Below are 15,593 nucleotides of genomic sequence, written 5' to 3'. Positions count from 1 at the left end.
GTCCTCCCCTCCCGCCCCCGCCCCGTCAGGGCTGGGACCGCGCCTGGCCTGCTCCCAGGCTTCCCCAGCGCCCAACAAATCAGTGTCGAATGAATGAATTTCGCCAAGCCGAGCCTCAGCCTCATTCACGTCAGATCTTCCGGGCCCTCCCCCGCCCGGCTCCGCCCTACGGGGGGGCCGGATCGCCGCGAGGGAGGTGGCGGGGGTGACCTCGCCCTCCCGCCCGGGGACCGATGAGGCCGGGGGCGCCCCTCTGCGAGCTTGGCTTGGCGCTCGCGGGGTCGTCGTTCCGCGGGCGCAGGCCCGGCCGGGCGGGTGCGGGGCGGGAGGTGGCGCCGGGCGCTGAGTGGCGGCTCCGGGTCCACCCCTGGCGCGCCGGTGCGGGCGGGAGGCGGGAGGCGGGGAGCGCAGGGGCGGCGGCGAGAGGGAGCGCAGCAGCGAGCATGTGCCGCGGAGCTCAGTAACCAGGGACGACCGCGGCAACACCGCGGCCGCGTCGGCGCCCAGCCCAGCGCAGCTCCGCGCCGCGGCGCCCGGAGAGGGCGGCGGCCGGACGGCCCGGGCCTGCCAAGCGGCTGCCCCGCGCCCCGGGCACCGCGCCGCGAGCCGCAAACAAAGGCGCGGCCCCGGCCCGCCGGCCCCCCGCGCACCCCGCCCCGGCCCAGCCACTCCCGCTGGGCGCCCCGACGGGGTCCGGCCCGGGGCGCGGGGGCCGCGGCCGCCGAGGATGGGGAAATCCAACAGCAAGTTGAAGCCTGAAGTCGTGGAGGAGCTGACCAGGAAAACCTACTGTGAGTGCGCGCGCCGGGACCCCCGCCCTGCGCTGCCGGGCGCTGCCTCCGCCCCCTCGCGCCCCTCCCCCCACCCGCGGTCACCACCCCCACCCCCCGCCCAGCGTCCGCTCCGGGCCAGCTCTCCGCTCCCCACGACGCCGCCACCCTGCCTTGGCCATCCCCTGCCCTGCACCCGCCCCGGGCCCCTCGGAAGCTCCCGGCCGCGCCCCCAGCCCCACACCTGGCCCTATTGTTCTAGGACACCCCCCAACCATGCGCTCCCAGGACGTGTGCCGCCTGTCCGCGAGCGCGGGGCCACCCCCGGGCTCGGAGGGAAGCCCCCAGCCCCCCCGCGGCCCCCCCCAGCAGAACTGTCCAAAAGGACAGGGGTGTGCAAGGGCGAGGGGTGGAGAGGGGGCGCCTGCTTGCGAGGTGGCTCCGGCTGCGCGGAGCCGACTGGCACGAGCGCAGCGGGGCGGGTGATTCATGCATCACGGTGCCGCCGCTACTGCCGCTGCCGCTGCCGCCGCCGCTGCTGCCGCCGCTACTGCTGCTGCTGCTGCGAGGTTGGCCTGTCGCCCCCTCCCTGGCCCTGATCGTGTGTGGTGCGGTGGTGAGACTTGTCAGAGAGCTCATGGCAGCGGCAGCGGTGAAGGGTCCTGGGCATCCTCTTGGCTGCAGGGTTTATAGGCTGAATTCTCCTCTGGCCCAGATTGCACCTTCCCAGCTTCTATCTGTATCTGCCAGGCTGGGAAATGGGTTTCTACAGCCCTGGGTGATCTGGTCCATCTCATCTTTTAACCGTCTGGGGCACCCCTGAGAGGAGGGTCTGTCAATTTCAGATTTCTCTAGCTCTGTCCCAGTGTGTCTCTCTCCACGTGCCCAACTTCGCAACTCTCCGGTCGCCTCACCTCTCCAGTTTCTCTGTACCAGACTTCTCCCTTCCCTGCAAGCCTCTTGGAGATGTCCCAGCGTGCCAAGGGTTAATGGCACTGGGTCCTGACCACACGGTCTTTCTTTTAGGGTCTTTCTTTTGGGGGATCGGAGGAGGACTGCTGAGTGGTCTGGAAGGGCTTCTGCCTGGGGATCTGACTTGGAACGGGGCAGGGGCTCTGGGCTTGGGTTGGGATTCTGAGCCCGTACCTGGGCGGCTGCGTGGGTCCAGTCGCTCTGTGACCTCCCTAGACGGAGGCAGATTGACCGCCACCTCCACGCGTTGATGGAGGCTTGGGAGGCAGCTTGTGATGGTGCATTGCACAACCTCTGCTCGCCCCTCCCCCCACTCCATTGGTCTTCTGGGCACGTTTGCAGGTCTGTCCAAGCCCACACTTCAGCTCCGTGCCCCTCACCCCCATGTGCTTGGATTGAAGGGGTCTTTCCTGAGTGGGTGCTAGGCCACTGGGAGGTACTGGCCCCTCTCCAGTGGAATTCTGCAGCAAGGCGCTCACATCCCAGTAGCTGCTCCTTGAAGGGCTGAGGCTCTGAGGACCAGGGACTCCGTCCTTGCTGCTCTTACCTTCTTTCCGAGGTGGATAGGTGGCCCTTCCCAGTTTGGCTGCTGTTTTGTGAGATTTGCTGGGCCTTCCTTCAGGCTCTGTCCAGCTGCGGCCTGTAGCTGTCAGCAGGCAGGCTGCACAGGGGGCTTCCCAGGCCCCTGGGCTTGGGGAGGCAGAGGGTCCAGTGGGTTTCAAAGGAAGAGTGAGCTTGGGCTGCACCAGGGTGTCTCTATCACCTGCGAGCTGAGTGGAGCCAGGTTTCCTGCTTCTGGAGCACATCGCGCACCAAGCTCCTTGCCTCCCTAACGCGTTCAATCCTCACAGAAGTTCCGGGACCCAAGGTCCCAGGGCCCGTCAGCAGGCAGTGTCAGGACTCGAACTCAGGCCTGTCTGGCCCCCAAGTTAATCCCCTTGAGAGACCTCAGAGCTCACGCTGAGAAATCTGGAGGGGCTTTTTTTCTGTGTGTCCCTTTCCGATTTCTAAGCCCGTGATGGTGGCCTCTGGGTTGGGAAGGCACCTGGGGCGGTCATTTTGTCCATCGCCCTCTCTCTGGGCAGATCTGTCAACTTTGGGAGAAGATGAGTCAACAAGGCCTTGTTAGGAATCAGGCCCATGGTGCTGGGCTGGGCCGGGCTATTTTAGAAGGCCTTTGGAGAGCTGGAACAGTTTCGATGAGGGAGAGAGTGAGCCGGGTACTTTTCCTCTAGGGCTCTTATTGGGTTTGGGCTGAGGGAGGTCGTGTTGGGCTCGTGGGATTTCTGTCTATCTCCCTTGCTGATGTCGGCTCCCTCAGGGCAGGCCCTTCCCTGTCGGGTTGCATTGGCACTTAGTAGGGCCACAGGTATCTGTTGAATGAAAAGTCTCCCGGCAGGAACAGCAGGAAAAGCCTCCAGCCTGTTCTAAGGCCCCAGATGGGCCTCCTTCGGCCGGGGCGTGAAGCCGTCTGCTCTTTGTTCAAGGGGTTCTGTGTGTTATACGGGGTCAAGAGAGGAGCGCTTAGGAAGGACTCTCAAATGTCAGAATCTCCTGGAGGGTCCGTTGAACACCAAGGTGCCTGGGTCTGGTCGCCCTCCCAGATTTCCGATTCTTAGAGCCTGGGCCGGGCCCAGGAATTTGTACCCTTAACGAGTGTTTGTCATGCAGACCTTGGTTCTGAGGAGTCCCAGTTGAAGACCCGCAACTGGTTCTAGGAGTCCTGGCATGTGTAAGCATCACCTGGTGTCCTAGGCCACCTCGGCATCCCACAGCCAGCCACAACGCCGAGGGGGGCCTAGAGGGGAGCCCCAGATGTTCATGCCCAAGTCAGTGCTGGCTGCCATCCTTGGTGGTGAGTCTCCTGCTCTCTGGAAAAGACTGCCTTGGTGATCTGTGCGTGTGAGGACGCAGGAGGAGTTCTGAGAGCTCCAACCGTGTGGCCCTCCCTCGGCACATCTGGAGTCAGCCTAGCTAAGCCTCTCTGTCGTTCAGCTTTAACACTGCAGAGCAGATTTTTTCCCTCCGCTGCGGAAGAGATTTTGTAAGTCATCAGCGCCCCGTAACCCAATCCTCACCCTCCCCAGCACAGTTCACATCCAGGGGCAGCAGGAGGTTTGCGAGAGACGGAGGCCCCACCCAGCCGGGACTCATCAAACAGTGCTCGGTGTGGCCAGCAGCCCGGTTTCTGTGAGGTCTGGCCCACTTTTGTGCAGTTTGTTGGTAAGGATATTGTCATCCCTGTGTGCCCAGGCTGTGGGACAGGCCAGTCCTTCACCTAACTGAGCCTCAGTTTTCTCATCTGCAAAATGGGTGTGCTCATGGTCCCTGACTCCAAGGGCATGTAAGGAGGCAACAAGATGATTCACATACAACAGAGCATAAGGCGTATGGTAAGAGGTCCCTGATGCGTGACACACACTTGTCAAGGATGCGAGGATGCATGTTAGTGATCGTTACTAACACGTTGTTTTGACTACACAATTGGGCTTCATCCTGAACCGGTCGTAAATACATCTTGTGAGCAAAGTTCATCTCTCCATGAAGGAACCTCCCTACGGCCCTGGTCTTTGTGCCTGGCACTCAGGAGGCGTGGAAAGATGGGACTTTGGGTTTGCCCGAACCTTAGCAGGTTCTTGTTTTACCTGCTGCAGTGTCTCCCCCACCCCCATCCCACTTGTTAATTTTGAGGCTGCCCTGACCTGCCCTTCACTGAGTGCTCACTCTGTCCTGGGCACAGAGATGGAGATGTGAACGAGAGAGATGTAATTCCTGCCCTCGGGTGGAAACTAGCCAGGTCGTCCGGAAAACCGAGCTTGCGGGGCTCAAGCCGTCTGTCGTGGTCTGAGCTGCATCCGTTTAAAGACTTCTGGGCCAAGCCAGCCAGCTTGGACTTCTGGGCCAAGCCAGCCAGCGTCCTGGGGAAGGCAGAACCCTCCACCCTCTCTCCCCCTTATTCTCTCCCCGTGGTGCTCGCGGCTCTCCCCACACCTCCTTCCAAAACTCAGAGGAGGTCCCCTCCTCCCTCTGCTCTTGTTGCCAATCTTGGGTCTCTTCGGCCTTTCCCCTGATGCCAGAATGGTGGGAGGGGCATCTGGATGCGGGAGTGGTCAGGGTAAGCCAGCAGCTGAAGTGTCTGCAGCCCAGAGCAGAGAAGGGGACCCCCAGGAGTCTGGTGGGGAGATGCTGGATGTCACCAGCCTCTCTGGCTTTGGGAAGGGTCGCATGAGGGTCCCTTCCTGTAGAATAAGGAATACTCTTTGATTGGTGCTTCTCCCACCCAACTCTGCTCGACCAGGGAGGGCAAGACATTGCCTTGGGGGGAGGCAGTATCTGGCACCCATCTTAAGATAACTGAGCGAGTTGGGGCGTGGAGGGCCCCACAGCCGAGAAACGGATAAGCCACCCAGGAGAGGGAAGGCCCTGAGGGAGGGAGGCGGCTTCTGCGATCTCTCTGCCTCCTGTGTGCATGCGGGTAAGACCAGGGAGGCCGCTCCCCGACTCCACTGAAGGCTAAACAGCAGCAGCAGGAGGAATCAAGGTTAGACTCTTACAGCCGGGCTGGGCAAGAAATATCAAGCCTGTTGTAAACTCAGTATCCTGGAGAATGGGCTGGGTCCTCACTCGGGCTCTGTGACCTTGGGCAAGTTGCTTACCCTCTCTGAGCACCAGTTTGCTCCTCTGCAGTACCTGCCCACGTGACTCTGTGGATCTAAAGGGGAGAGGGCTTGGAGGTCCGAGCGTGAGCCAGAAGGGGAGGGGACGCTGTTTAGCCACAGAGTCTCAGGGAGGGAAGTAGACCCCGGGGACCAGATGTGCCAGGTTCTGGCCCTGTCCTTGGGCAAGCCCCATCTCATGGAGCTTCACTTTCCTCCTCTGGAAAACAGGCATCAGGGGGGCCCCAGAGGTGGGAGGAATCTGCGCACTTGAAGGGTTCAGCATGGTGCCTGGTTCTGGGGGGACCCTTTAAACCTCTCCTGGTGGCAACTGATCCTCAGAGGCAAGTCCTCTGTCCTCCAGCGCAGGACGGGCCCACTGGCTTACAGCCACCCCTTGCCGAGAGAAGCAGAGGTCAGAGAGGGGCAGGGACTCCCCCGGGGCCCAGAGCCCAGGCCTCCTCCAAACACCTCTTCCGGCTCTTTCTGCATCCCCCAGCTCCATCCACCCCCATCCCCACCCTAGAGAGTTCTGGCATGTCACATCTCACAGTGTCAGGTGAGAGCCCTTCCTCCTGGCCGCGGCCTTGGGATTGGGCCCAGATTCCTCTGCTCCCAAGGCCAGGCCTGAGCCCCTCTGGGGCAGATGCAGCCGGCCAGTGCACTGGGCTCACGCCATCCCTCACCAAGGGCCCCAAAGGCCGTAGGAAGGGTTTTGGACATTTTCCCAGATGGGCGGGGCCGGGGGTGGCCGTCTATGGATGGAGGTGGTGGAGACGTTAGATTTGGGTTTGGATATCCTTTTAGCATGTAGTCCCTAGTATGGAGGGGGTTGGAATCAAGGCCGGGTGATCATGGTGATAAATTGGGGGTATCACTGGGGGTGACGTCAAGGACACATCCTACATATATTTAGGAGGAAGACTCCAATAGGACTTGGTACATAGGTTTCATTACCTTGTAAATTCGGGATTATATACTTTTTAACTTCTCAAAATCTGACAACTGTGAATGTTTGCCCATGATTTTTTAACAGTACCTCATATGAATGTAACATATTTTATTTAATCCCTGGCCATTGGACATTTAGGTTGTTTTTTTTTCTCTCTAATATAAACAGTGCTTGAGAATCATCTCTGTACTAAATCTCGCCATGAACATCTTTGTAGTAAATCTTTGCACATGTCTCTTCTTGAAGATAAATTTCCCCAGATGAAGTTGTCGTATTAAAGGCTGGGAACATCTTAAAAGACTTTTGATTGAAAAATTGTTCAACTGCTCTCCACAAAGTACGTTCCCATTTATATTTTCAGCAAAAGGGGATGGGAGAGTGCCTGTTTCCCCGCATCCTTGCCAGCACTGAGTGTTATTGTTTTTCTTAATAATTGCCAACTTGATGAGGAAGAAAAGAGTAGCTCACTGTTTCAATATTCATTTCTTTGATTAGTATAAAATAAAATCCTGGAATCTTTGAGCTAGAGGAGACTTTGGGGTCATGTAGTCCAAAGTCCTTGTTTTACTAATGGACCAGTCGAGTGCCAGAGAGGTGAAATATCTCTTGCAGGGTCACATGGCAAATACCCGGGGCAGGTTGACTCCTGTCGGGTGCCTCCCATGGTGCCGTGATGGGTTGCCTGCTGGGGTGGAGATGAAGATGTCTTGCTTTCTTCATTGAAGCTGGTGGGGTTCATCTTGTCCTAAATCTCTCTTGCTCTCCAGTAAGGAAAAGAAAAACCAGTATAAATTAAAAAGAGGTTCCTCCTTACTGTCATCATGAGACGAAACACTTTGCACAAGTGGTCTGTCTACCACGGCAGAGATCGTCATAAATTAACATGCCAGGTTTCCAGGTAATGTGAAATTGGGGTCAGGTTCCCGGCTGGGGTGGGACAGCAGAGTGGTGAGGGCTTGCCGGCCATGTGACCCTGGGGAGCCCCTCACCCTGCTGAGCTCTGGGTGCCAGGTGTGTGCCGTTGGCAGGCACAGGGACCGACACCTAGTAAGTGCTCAGTAAATGTCCTCGCAGGAATGGGGCTGCTTGGCCGTCAGAGGCAGGGGACGGTTCGCGGCCACCCCCCTGGGAGGTAACAGCGTGAGCTGTCACAGGCCCTCGGCTGAATTGGGAGGGAATGGTAAATGCACACGGCTTCTGTGTTTGGCCTGGCCGGTAGCTGGATCGTTCTGGGAGCTGGGGAGGGCGGGCCGGCTCCAGAGTGCTGGGTTTTAGGATCCTGCGTGGACGCGGGCCTGGAGGACTGGAGACACACCTGCTTGGGGTTCTGTCCCAGAAGCACTGCAGCCTGGACAGTGACTTTCGAATCACTAGCCCCCCCCCGGGCCTCGGTTTCCCGCTCTGTGCAATATTCAGATTGCCAGATGGTGAGACTTCCGTGGGGCAGCTCCTCCGGGGCCCCAGGGACGGAACGTGCTCGGGCTCCGGTGTCTGATGACGTGGACTCTCTGGCTGGCTCAGCCACGGGCAAGTCTTTTATCTCCTGATGCCTCAGTTTTCTCATCTGTGAGTTGGAGAGTATAATGCCCTCATAACACAGGGCTGTTGCGTGCGGGGTTAGAAACAGCAAAGACACTGAGTTTGGTGGCTTGGGTGCTCCCCGTAGCTCATCAGTGGTCATGGAGACCCCGTAACCGGCAACGAGTAAGGATCAGAGGCTGTCGCCTCGGCCGGAGTCTGGCATTAAGCATGCCAGCCCAGCTCAGCGTTGATGTGTTCGTCACCCACTCCTCCCAGGAGCCGTGCATGGTCCCCACTTTACAGGTGGGGAAACTGAGTCTCAGAGGGGACCGGCGCTGGCCCAGGGCCACACATCTGGTGAGTGGTGCAGGGGAAATTGACCCTGGGCTGTGATGAGGGGCCCTGTGCAGTTGGGGGGCGTCAAGAAGCTTTGGTGCAGGGGTGCGGGTGAGCATGAGTGAGTGTGGGTGTGCAGCCCTGGCTCACGTGGGCATGCTCCGAGTGTGAGTGACGGGGTCGTGGCATGTGTCAGGAGTGAGTGAGCGGCACGTTGGTGTGTGTGACGGCAGGTCTGAGCAGGTTGTAATGTAGGTGTGCAAGGGGGGTGGGGGCACTCAGGTGGGAGGCACAGACAGGCTGGGCCCTGGATCAGAAGCTGATTGCTCAGCTGCCTGCCCTGGGGCCAGGTGACGTGGCTGCCACGTCTCTCCCCTTCTGCCCTGGCCTCGATGGTGTCTGGGAGCCCCTCTGCCCTCGAGCAGTGGGGAAATGTCATTGGTAGGAGTGACAGTGATGATGACTCTTGTTTACCAAGTGGGCACTTGGTGCCAGGAGTGTTGAGTACAGATTTTCCCTCCTGTGTTCTCACCACAGCCCTTGGAGGAGGAACTATTATGCCCATTTTACAGATGAAGAAAAGGAGGCCCGGGCAGGTTCAGGGACATGCCCAAGGCCTCCCGGCCAGTCAGTGGCCAAGCTGGGGCTCAGGCTTAGACCTTTGTCTTGCCAAAGCCATGCCCTTCCCACCCTGTGCCCGCCTCCCATGTCCTCTGTGAGCCTTGTAACCTTAGAGCTGCTGCCAAGAGTAGTGAGTGTCCCATCACTGGAGGCATTCAAGCAACTGCTGGAGTGTCAGACACTGCCAGGCGTCCTGGATTCCTGGGCAGGATGTGAGGTTGGGTGGTGGGGTGGTAGGATCCTTCCAGCTGGGAACACACAGCCCTACTGGTCTTTTTTTTTTTTCCTCTCTCTTTTTTTGGCCGCACCGCGCAGCCTGCAGCATCTTAGTTCCCCAACCAGGAATTGAACCCGAGTCCTCAGCAGTGAAAGTGCGGAGTCCTAGCCACTGGACCACCAGGGAATCCCCAGCTCTACTGGTCTTGCCGTTCTGCTTCCTGCAGGGGACTGGGGGCAGCCTCACTTGGCTTCCTGTGGGATGGAGGCAGAGTCGAGGCCTTCAGTACGGTGACAGGAGGAGGGTCGTGACAAGTCCAGGGAGCATCACTAAGCGTGTACAGCGGGCTGGGCCGCACCCAGGCCTCTGAGGCTTTCTTAGCCTTTGCCCCATCCGGGTGGGGCCTTGGGTGCTAAGGCGCAGCCCGAGGATGAAGCCGTGGAGGCCCAGAGTGCCCCGGCCATCCTGCCCTGCCCGTGCCTGGCGTGGCCTGGGGGCCTCAGGAAGTGTCTGTTGGTCAAGGGAGAGACCAAGTCCTCACGGGTGCCATGCGGGGCTCAGAGGCACGGTGACAGAGAGGACCTTGGGGTCTGGAGGTCTGGTAGCAGTATCCTGGGGGATTGTAAGCACCTTGAGGGTAGGGACGCATCTGGTGGATTTGGGCGTTTGTTCAGTGCCCAGCCGGGAGCTGTGCACGGTGCAGGCCTGTGAGTGCCTCTGGGTAAGGCTTGGGCTTTCCAAAGTGCTTGCCATGTGTTGCTTCGTTCTGCTTCTCTGCTGACCGGGGCGGGGCCCACCTGTGTCCCTGACCTGCAATCTGATGGGGGTGGGGAATTGCCAGGGAGCTAAGAGTCTGGGGTCCTGGTTCCAGCCCAGTTTGCTGTGGCTGCGCCTCTCAGGGTCTCAGTGTCCCCATCTGTCCCACTCTCAGTGATATGGATGTCACCTTTTCTCAGCCCCAGGGAACCCTGACGGTACCATCTAGGAGGCCGTGCTCCCCACCAAGGGAGTCTGGGTTGGGGTTGCCCAGGATGGGCTCAGGGCAGCTGTTGGCCCTGGCACTCCTGGTCTCAGGAGGTGGCCCCAGGAAGCTGGCGGCACATCCAGGCCACCGTGCTCTGGATTCCCTGGCAGGGGAGAAGGAGGAGAGCGGAGGAATGTGGCTTTGAGGAATGTTTAACCCAAGGCAGAAATAGCACTCTGCATTTTTTATTTCAGGCTTGGGTTTTCAGCTAGGAAGTGGGCTCAGAGCGCCATTCTCTCTTTCTCCAGGCTCCACCAGCTCCCCCACTGCTCTGGCCTTTTGGGGACAGGAAGTGGCCTCTTTATTTTTTTATTTTTTTTAGAAGTAAGAAACTGCTGTGGGAACCAGAAAGGACCGTGGATTTGGAGGCAGACAGAGCTAGGTTCAAATCCCCTGTTCTCCACTTCCCAGCCCTGTGATCACTTCCTGCCATGAACCCCTGCTTTCTCTTCTAGGGAACTGCGGGGAGGGGGACGGCAGCTGAGTTCCTCCTCAGGGACCAGCCGGGCCTGGGTACAGAGCCCAGCTCCTCTCATCAGCTCTGGGATCTTGGCCGAGCCCTTTCCTATTGAGCTTCCTCACTTCATCTGTAAAATGGGCAGCTGTTGCTAACCCTGCCTCCCAGTGTGGTGGATGGAATGAGTGTGGCAAAAGGGCCTGGCACACGCTAGGCTCTTGAAATCCCTCCTCTGAGTCCTGGTGGCCTCATACATAAAATGGGAAAACGCCTCCTGCGGGAGAAATGAGGGTCCTCACCTGGGCGAGGGGCGGCTGAGACCGCCTTCCATCTGACCGTCTGTTTGCCTCGTTCCTCTGAGCCTGAGCAGGACCCACCCCTGCCCACACTCAGCTTGCATCAGCACCCAACGTCCCCTTCCATGGAGGTGCCCTGGGCCCAGCCAGTGCCCGCCCCAGACCTGGCGGTGAGGACCTGTTTAACCCACCTTCTTGCCGTTCGGCTGTGAGCGCCGTGAGGGTGGGACGCGTCTGGTTTCACAGTTCACTGCTGCATCCCTGCTCCTAGGACAGAGCCTGGAGCACATTTGTTGGAATGAAGGAAAAAACAAATCCATAAACAGACAAGCTAATGAATGAACGACATTTCTTTTCTTTTTTTTCCTTTCTTTTTTTTTTTTTTCTTTTTTTTTGGCCACATGGCATGTGGGATCTTAGTTCCCCGACCAGGGATCGGACCTGGGTCCCTGGCAGTGGAAGCGTGGAGTCTTAACGGCTGGACCACCAGGGAAGTCCCTAAACGACGTTTCTTCTCATCCATCTCAGGTCTTTGCTTTCCATTTGTCTGGCCTCCTCCTACCTCCTGGCCTGGGTGACGAGGGGCTTAACACATCTCGGGGGGGCGGGGTGGCCCTCAGAAGTCAGGTGCTGGGAGGCTGGGCCTCAGCAGGTGAGGCTTAGCAAAGACCCCAGCCCCTCTCACCGTCTGGGGCTGGGGAGCCGGGGAGGGGTCCAGCCAGCCAGCTTGGCCCCTCCTCCTGGGCCCCTCCTTCTCCTTTCTCTTTGTAGGAACCAAAAGATTCCTGTTCAAAGGCAGGAGATGGGGCTATTTTTGGCACTGTGGGGGAAAAAGCCAACGCTTCCCTTCTGTTCAAAAATATATGGTGTATGTGCTGGGCAGGCAAGGAGCTAGACGAGCTCAAAGCCTGTGCTGGCGGGGCTCCTGTCTCCCGGCACCCGTCGCCCTGCCACCCTCCGTGGCTCGGTAGCCTACAGGGCCACGTTGGGTGATTATTGTTTCCAGGCTGCCTATGATGAGGCCCTTGCTGGGCCTGAGCAGGACGGGATCTTAATTAAAACCAACAGTGGCCAAAATACAGGAGAGGAGCCTGCTAGCTGCTCTCACCTTCATTCGTGTTTCCTCCGCTCTGGCTTCGTGGAGGTGGGTGAGTGGTCATGAGAAGCATTCTGGACGCAGCTTGGGGAAGGAGGCCCATTCTCTCACAGCTGGAGGCCCTGTGTACCCGTGTGGGCAAGTCTGGCCGAGGGCATCCCCGGGCCGCTCTGCCACCCTTCACTGCCTAATGTAGAAACTGTTTGTGGAACAGCTGTTTCCTGCCAGGTCCCGTGGGTGCCAGGACATGAGGCACATTGGATGGATGGATTTCTGGCCCTCGTGGCATTCACAGCTTGGTGAGGAAACAAGACAGAGCGTTGCACAACGCTATGGGAACCCACCGGTTCTGTGGTGCACCTGGGAGGGCTTCTTGGAAGAGGCAGCATTTCAGCGGAGACCCAAGAGTAGGGCTGCCAGACATAACTAAACAGTTATTCATTGTTTATGTGAAATTCGAATTTCACTGGACATCCTGTATTTTTATTTGCTAAATTTGGCAGCCCTACCTGAGGGAGAAGTAGGAGTTGAGAAGGCACAGAGAGGTTTTGGGGGCGGGGGAGGGCTTATGCGAGATGTTGAGAGCGTTTCAGACAGAAGGAACAGTGTGTTCCGGGTCTGGAGGCCTCGAGGCTGCAACTCTGAGGCCCTGGAAACCCGGAGCGGGGGCGGGAGTGTAGAGGGGATGCACGGTGAGCCAGAGGCCTAGCGGGGTAGCCCCTCGGAGGGGCCGGCTGACCAGCAGGGAGGGCCCCACCCGGAGGGCACACTGATGGAGCTAGTCTTGGGAAACAGGCAAGGACACAGGGCACACTAGGGGAGACAGGGCCCTCCTTGGGCGAAGGAGGCACCAGTGGGCGTTTTGGGTCAGGGTCAGGGTCCAGCCTCTGGGGGGCTCTGGCCAGGCTGATGGGTGTGCGGCACTCTAGTGGTTGTGACCTTAAGGACGGTGTCCGATCCGGCTCATGTCTGAGCTGTGACGAAGACCAGCCCAGCGTGTCCCACCCCCTCCCAGGGCTGGGGATGAAGCAAGGAAGTGGGGGCTATGGCTGGGGGGACGGGGTGGATAGGAGGAGTGGCAACTGTCCACGGCTTCCTGTAGCCCCCTCCCCTCCCAGCTGCTCACGTTATTGGCCCTGGTCATCCTGCCTCGTCTTTGGGTGCTGTGACACCTTTGTTAATAATAGTAGCAATTGTTAGTATCTTGGAGCCCTTTGCTGTGCTCTGTCCCCGTAGCCAGAGGAAGCTCCATGTTGTGGCAGATGTGGCTTCTGGTGGTCCCCTGGCCTCACCACTCTCTGTATCGTCTCTGGGTTTTGGACATTGCGCCCCACCCCCCTTGCTGGAATGCGCTTTCTCTTTGCCTGCTGAAGTCTGATCGTCCTTTCTGTGTCAGCCTAAGCGCCCTGTCCCCAGGGAGCACGCCCTGACCCCCCTGCTTGGGTCGGGTTCCAGCTTTACACTTTCCCTTCTTATCACGGCAGATAATTAGACAGCTGTGTGGTCGTGTGCTGGAGGTCCGCATCTACTGTTCCATCAGGGCCTCGGAGGACAGGGGTCGGGGTCTGGGTCACTGCTGTGTTCCCTGGCCCATTTGAGTGCTCAGAAATTAACTGTTGGATGAATGAAGGGGTGAAAAATCCCATTTGTTCCTTCTAACCACCCTGCAAGGAAGGTATTTGTCGTCACCACCATCCCCATTTTACAGGTGATGAAACTGAGGCTCAAAGAGGTGAACCCAGTTTCTCCAGGTCACACAGGGGCTAAAGAATGACTCAATTCAGAAAAAGACCTTTCCTGTTGACCAGGTGCCTCAGGGCCTCCCACAGCCTCTGACCTTGGCAGGTGCTTGGAAAATGTTCATGAAATTGGACTGAACCAAACCCCTGAGCACTCGGCTCTGCTCGGCTCTGAAATGTTTGAGAGGTTCTCCACCAGGAGTCCTGAGAAAATCCCACATGCCGACCGTTTCCCACGGTCTCAAAGGAAGCAGAAGGTGTGGTTCACTTCCTTCAGGACTTACCACTCTTCTGGAAGATTCAGAGTCTGGCAGTAGAGATGGCTTGAACCAGGGAGTAGTTGGAGTCTTACCTTGGGGGGTGTGTGTGTGTGAGAGAGAGAGAGAGAGAGAGAGAGAGAGAGCCCATGTGTAGCCACCAGGGCAAGTCCATTTATTAGCCAGGAATAACTGAGTTTTAGAAAACTAAAGTAGGCATGTCTACTTTCCAACTTACCCACCTAAAGCGAGCATAACACGTGCATTCTACAAGAACGGGTACACGCTGAGTGCCTACTGTGTACCAGACGCTGTTCTGTGGCTGTGATGTAGGCAGACCCAGATCCTGCCCACGGAGCCCCCAATGATTGGGGAAGGACAGAATTGGAAAATACGGGCCATCACAAAGATGAGAACAAAACCACTCCTTGTACTGCCTCTCTGACATCACTGTCGTTAACATTTTCACCTGTTCCTTCTAGTCTTTTCTCTGTGTACACAGCTATGGTAGGCTTTATCATCCTCAGTTTCCTGACGAGGTTCAGAGAGGTTAACTGATTTGTCCAAGGTCACACAGCCAGGACATGGGAGAGCTGGAATTCGAACCCCCACTTAGTCAAAGCAAGTTGTTAATAGATCAGCAAATATTGAGGACCTTTGCTTCGGAGCCCCGGTGGCCCTTTGTTGGGGATTCAGAGAAACCAAAGATTCGGTGGGACCAGACAGCGAAGTTCAGGAAGCAGTCAGGACGTTAAAGAAGGTTATTCTCAGAATGTTTTTGTGTGACGTTTTAAACACTGCACTTCTGCACAAGCTCTGAAGTCACCCAGACCCTGGTTCTGGTCCCAGTTCCACTGCAGACTGACTTTGGTCCTTGGGCAAGTGGCTTCAGCTCTAAGGGCCTCAGTTTCCTGATCTGTATAATGGGATAATCAAAACCATGCCGAACCACAGCATGGTTCGGGCACTGAATGCGATTCAGGCCTGTGGAGTGCCTAGTCTGGGACACAGACAGTCGTGCCGAGTGAATGGCAGCTCTTCGTCTTGCTGTTCCTGGAAACCACAAGACGAATGACATCTTCCTGCAGTTTTACTTGAGAACATTTTGGCAAAAGTTATTTAACTTACATAGAAATGAAAATCAATGCACTTTGTAACTTTAAAGTAAAACAAACATCTATAAATGATGGAACAGAATGCAAAATCTGCAGAAATATTTGAGCTAAAACACAAGATTTGAACTACACCTTATTTCGGTGGCTGCCTAGGCTCTGCCTCTCACTCCCGGGGGCAGGGGCACTGGCCTTCTCCCTTCAGGGGGTCTGGGGAGGGCACCTTTGGGGAGCCCTTGGACTCTTCTACCACATGGCCCTGCTCCAGGGACCAAGCAATTTCACCTACCTGTGAACTTGTCAGAGTGAACATTCTTTTTTTTTGGGGGGGGTACGCGGGCCTCTCACTGTTGTGGGCTCTCCCATTGCGGAGCACAGGCTCCGGATGCGCAGGCTCAGCGGCCATGGCTCACGGGCCCAGCCGCTCCGCGGCATGTGGGATCCTCCCGGACTGGGGCACGAACCTGTGTTCCCTGCATCGGCAGGCGGACTCTCAACCACTGCGCCACCAGGGAAGCCCTTTTTTTTTTTTTTTTAAATTTATTTTTGGCCGCGTTGGGTCTTCGT

The 15,593-nt window shown here is 57.7% G+C and overlaps 1 protein-coding gene across 1 annotated transcript in view; it reads left to right on the top strand.

Moving 5' to 3' along the window:
• Nucleotides 1-633: 633 nt before the first annotated feature.
• NCS1 (neuronal calcium sensor 1) overlaps nt 634-15,593 on the top strand; it is a 60,654-nt gene continuing 45,694 nt past the window's right edge. Inside the window, exon 1 of the mRNA XM_067742954.1 lies at nt 634-791. Coding sequence (XP_067599055.1) covers nt 728-791 — 64 coding nt within the window. The 5' untranslated portion in view covers nt 634-727. The remainder of the gene's footprint in view (nt 792-15,593) is intronic.

The sequence above is a fragment of the Pseudorca crassidens genome, chromosome 7, assembly GCF_039906515.1.
Source record: "Pseudorca crassidens isolate mPseCra1 chromosome 7, mPseCra1.hap1, whole genome shotgun sequence".
NCBI classification, from domain to species: Eukaryota; Metazoa; Chordata; class Mammalia; order Artiodactyla; family Delphinidae; genus Pseudorca; species Pseudorca crassidens.
This window is presented reverse-complemented; position numbering and strand designations above follow the sequence as displayed.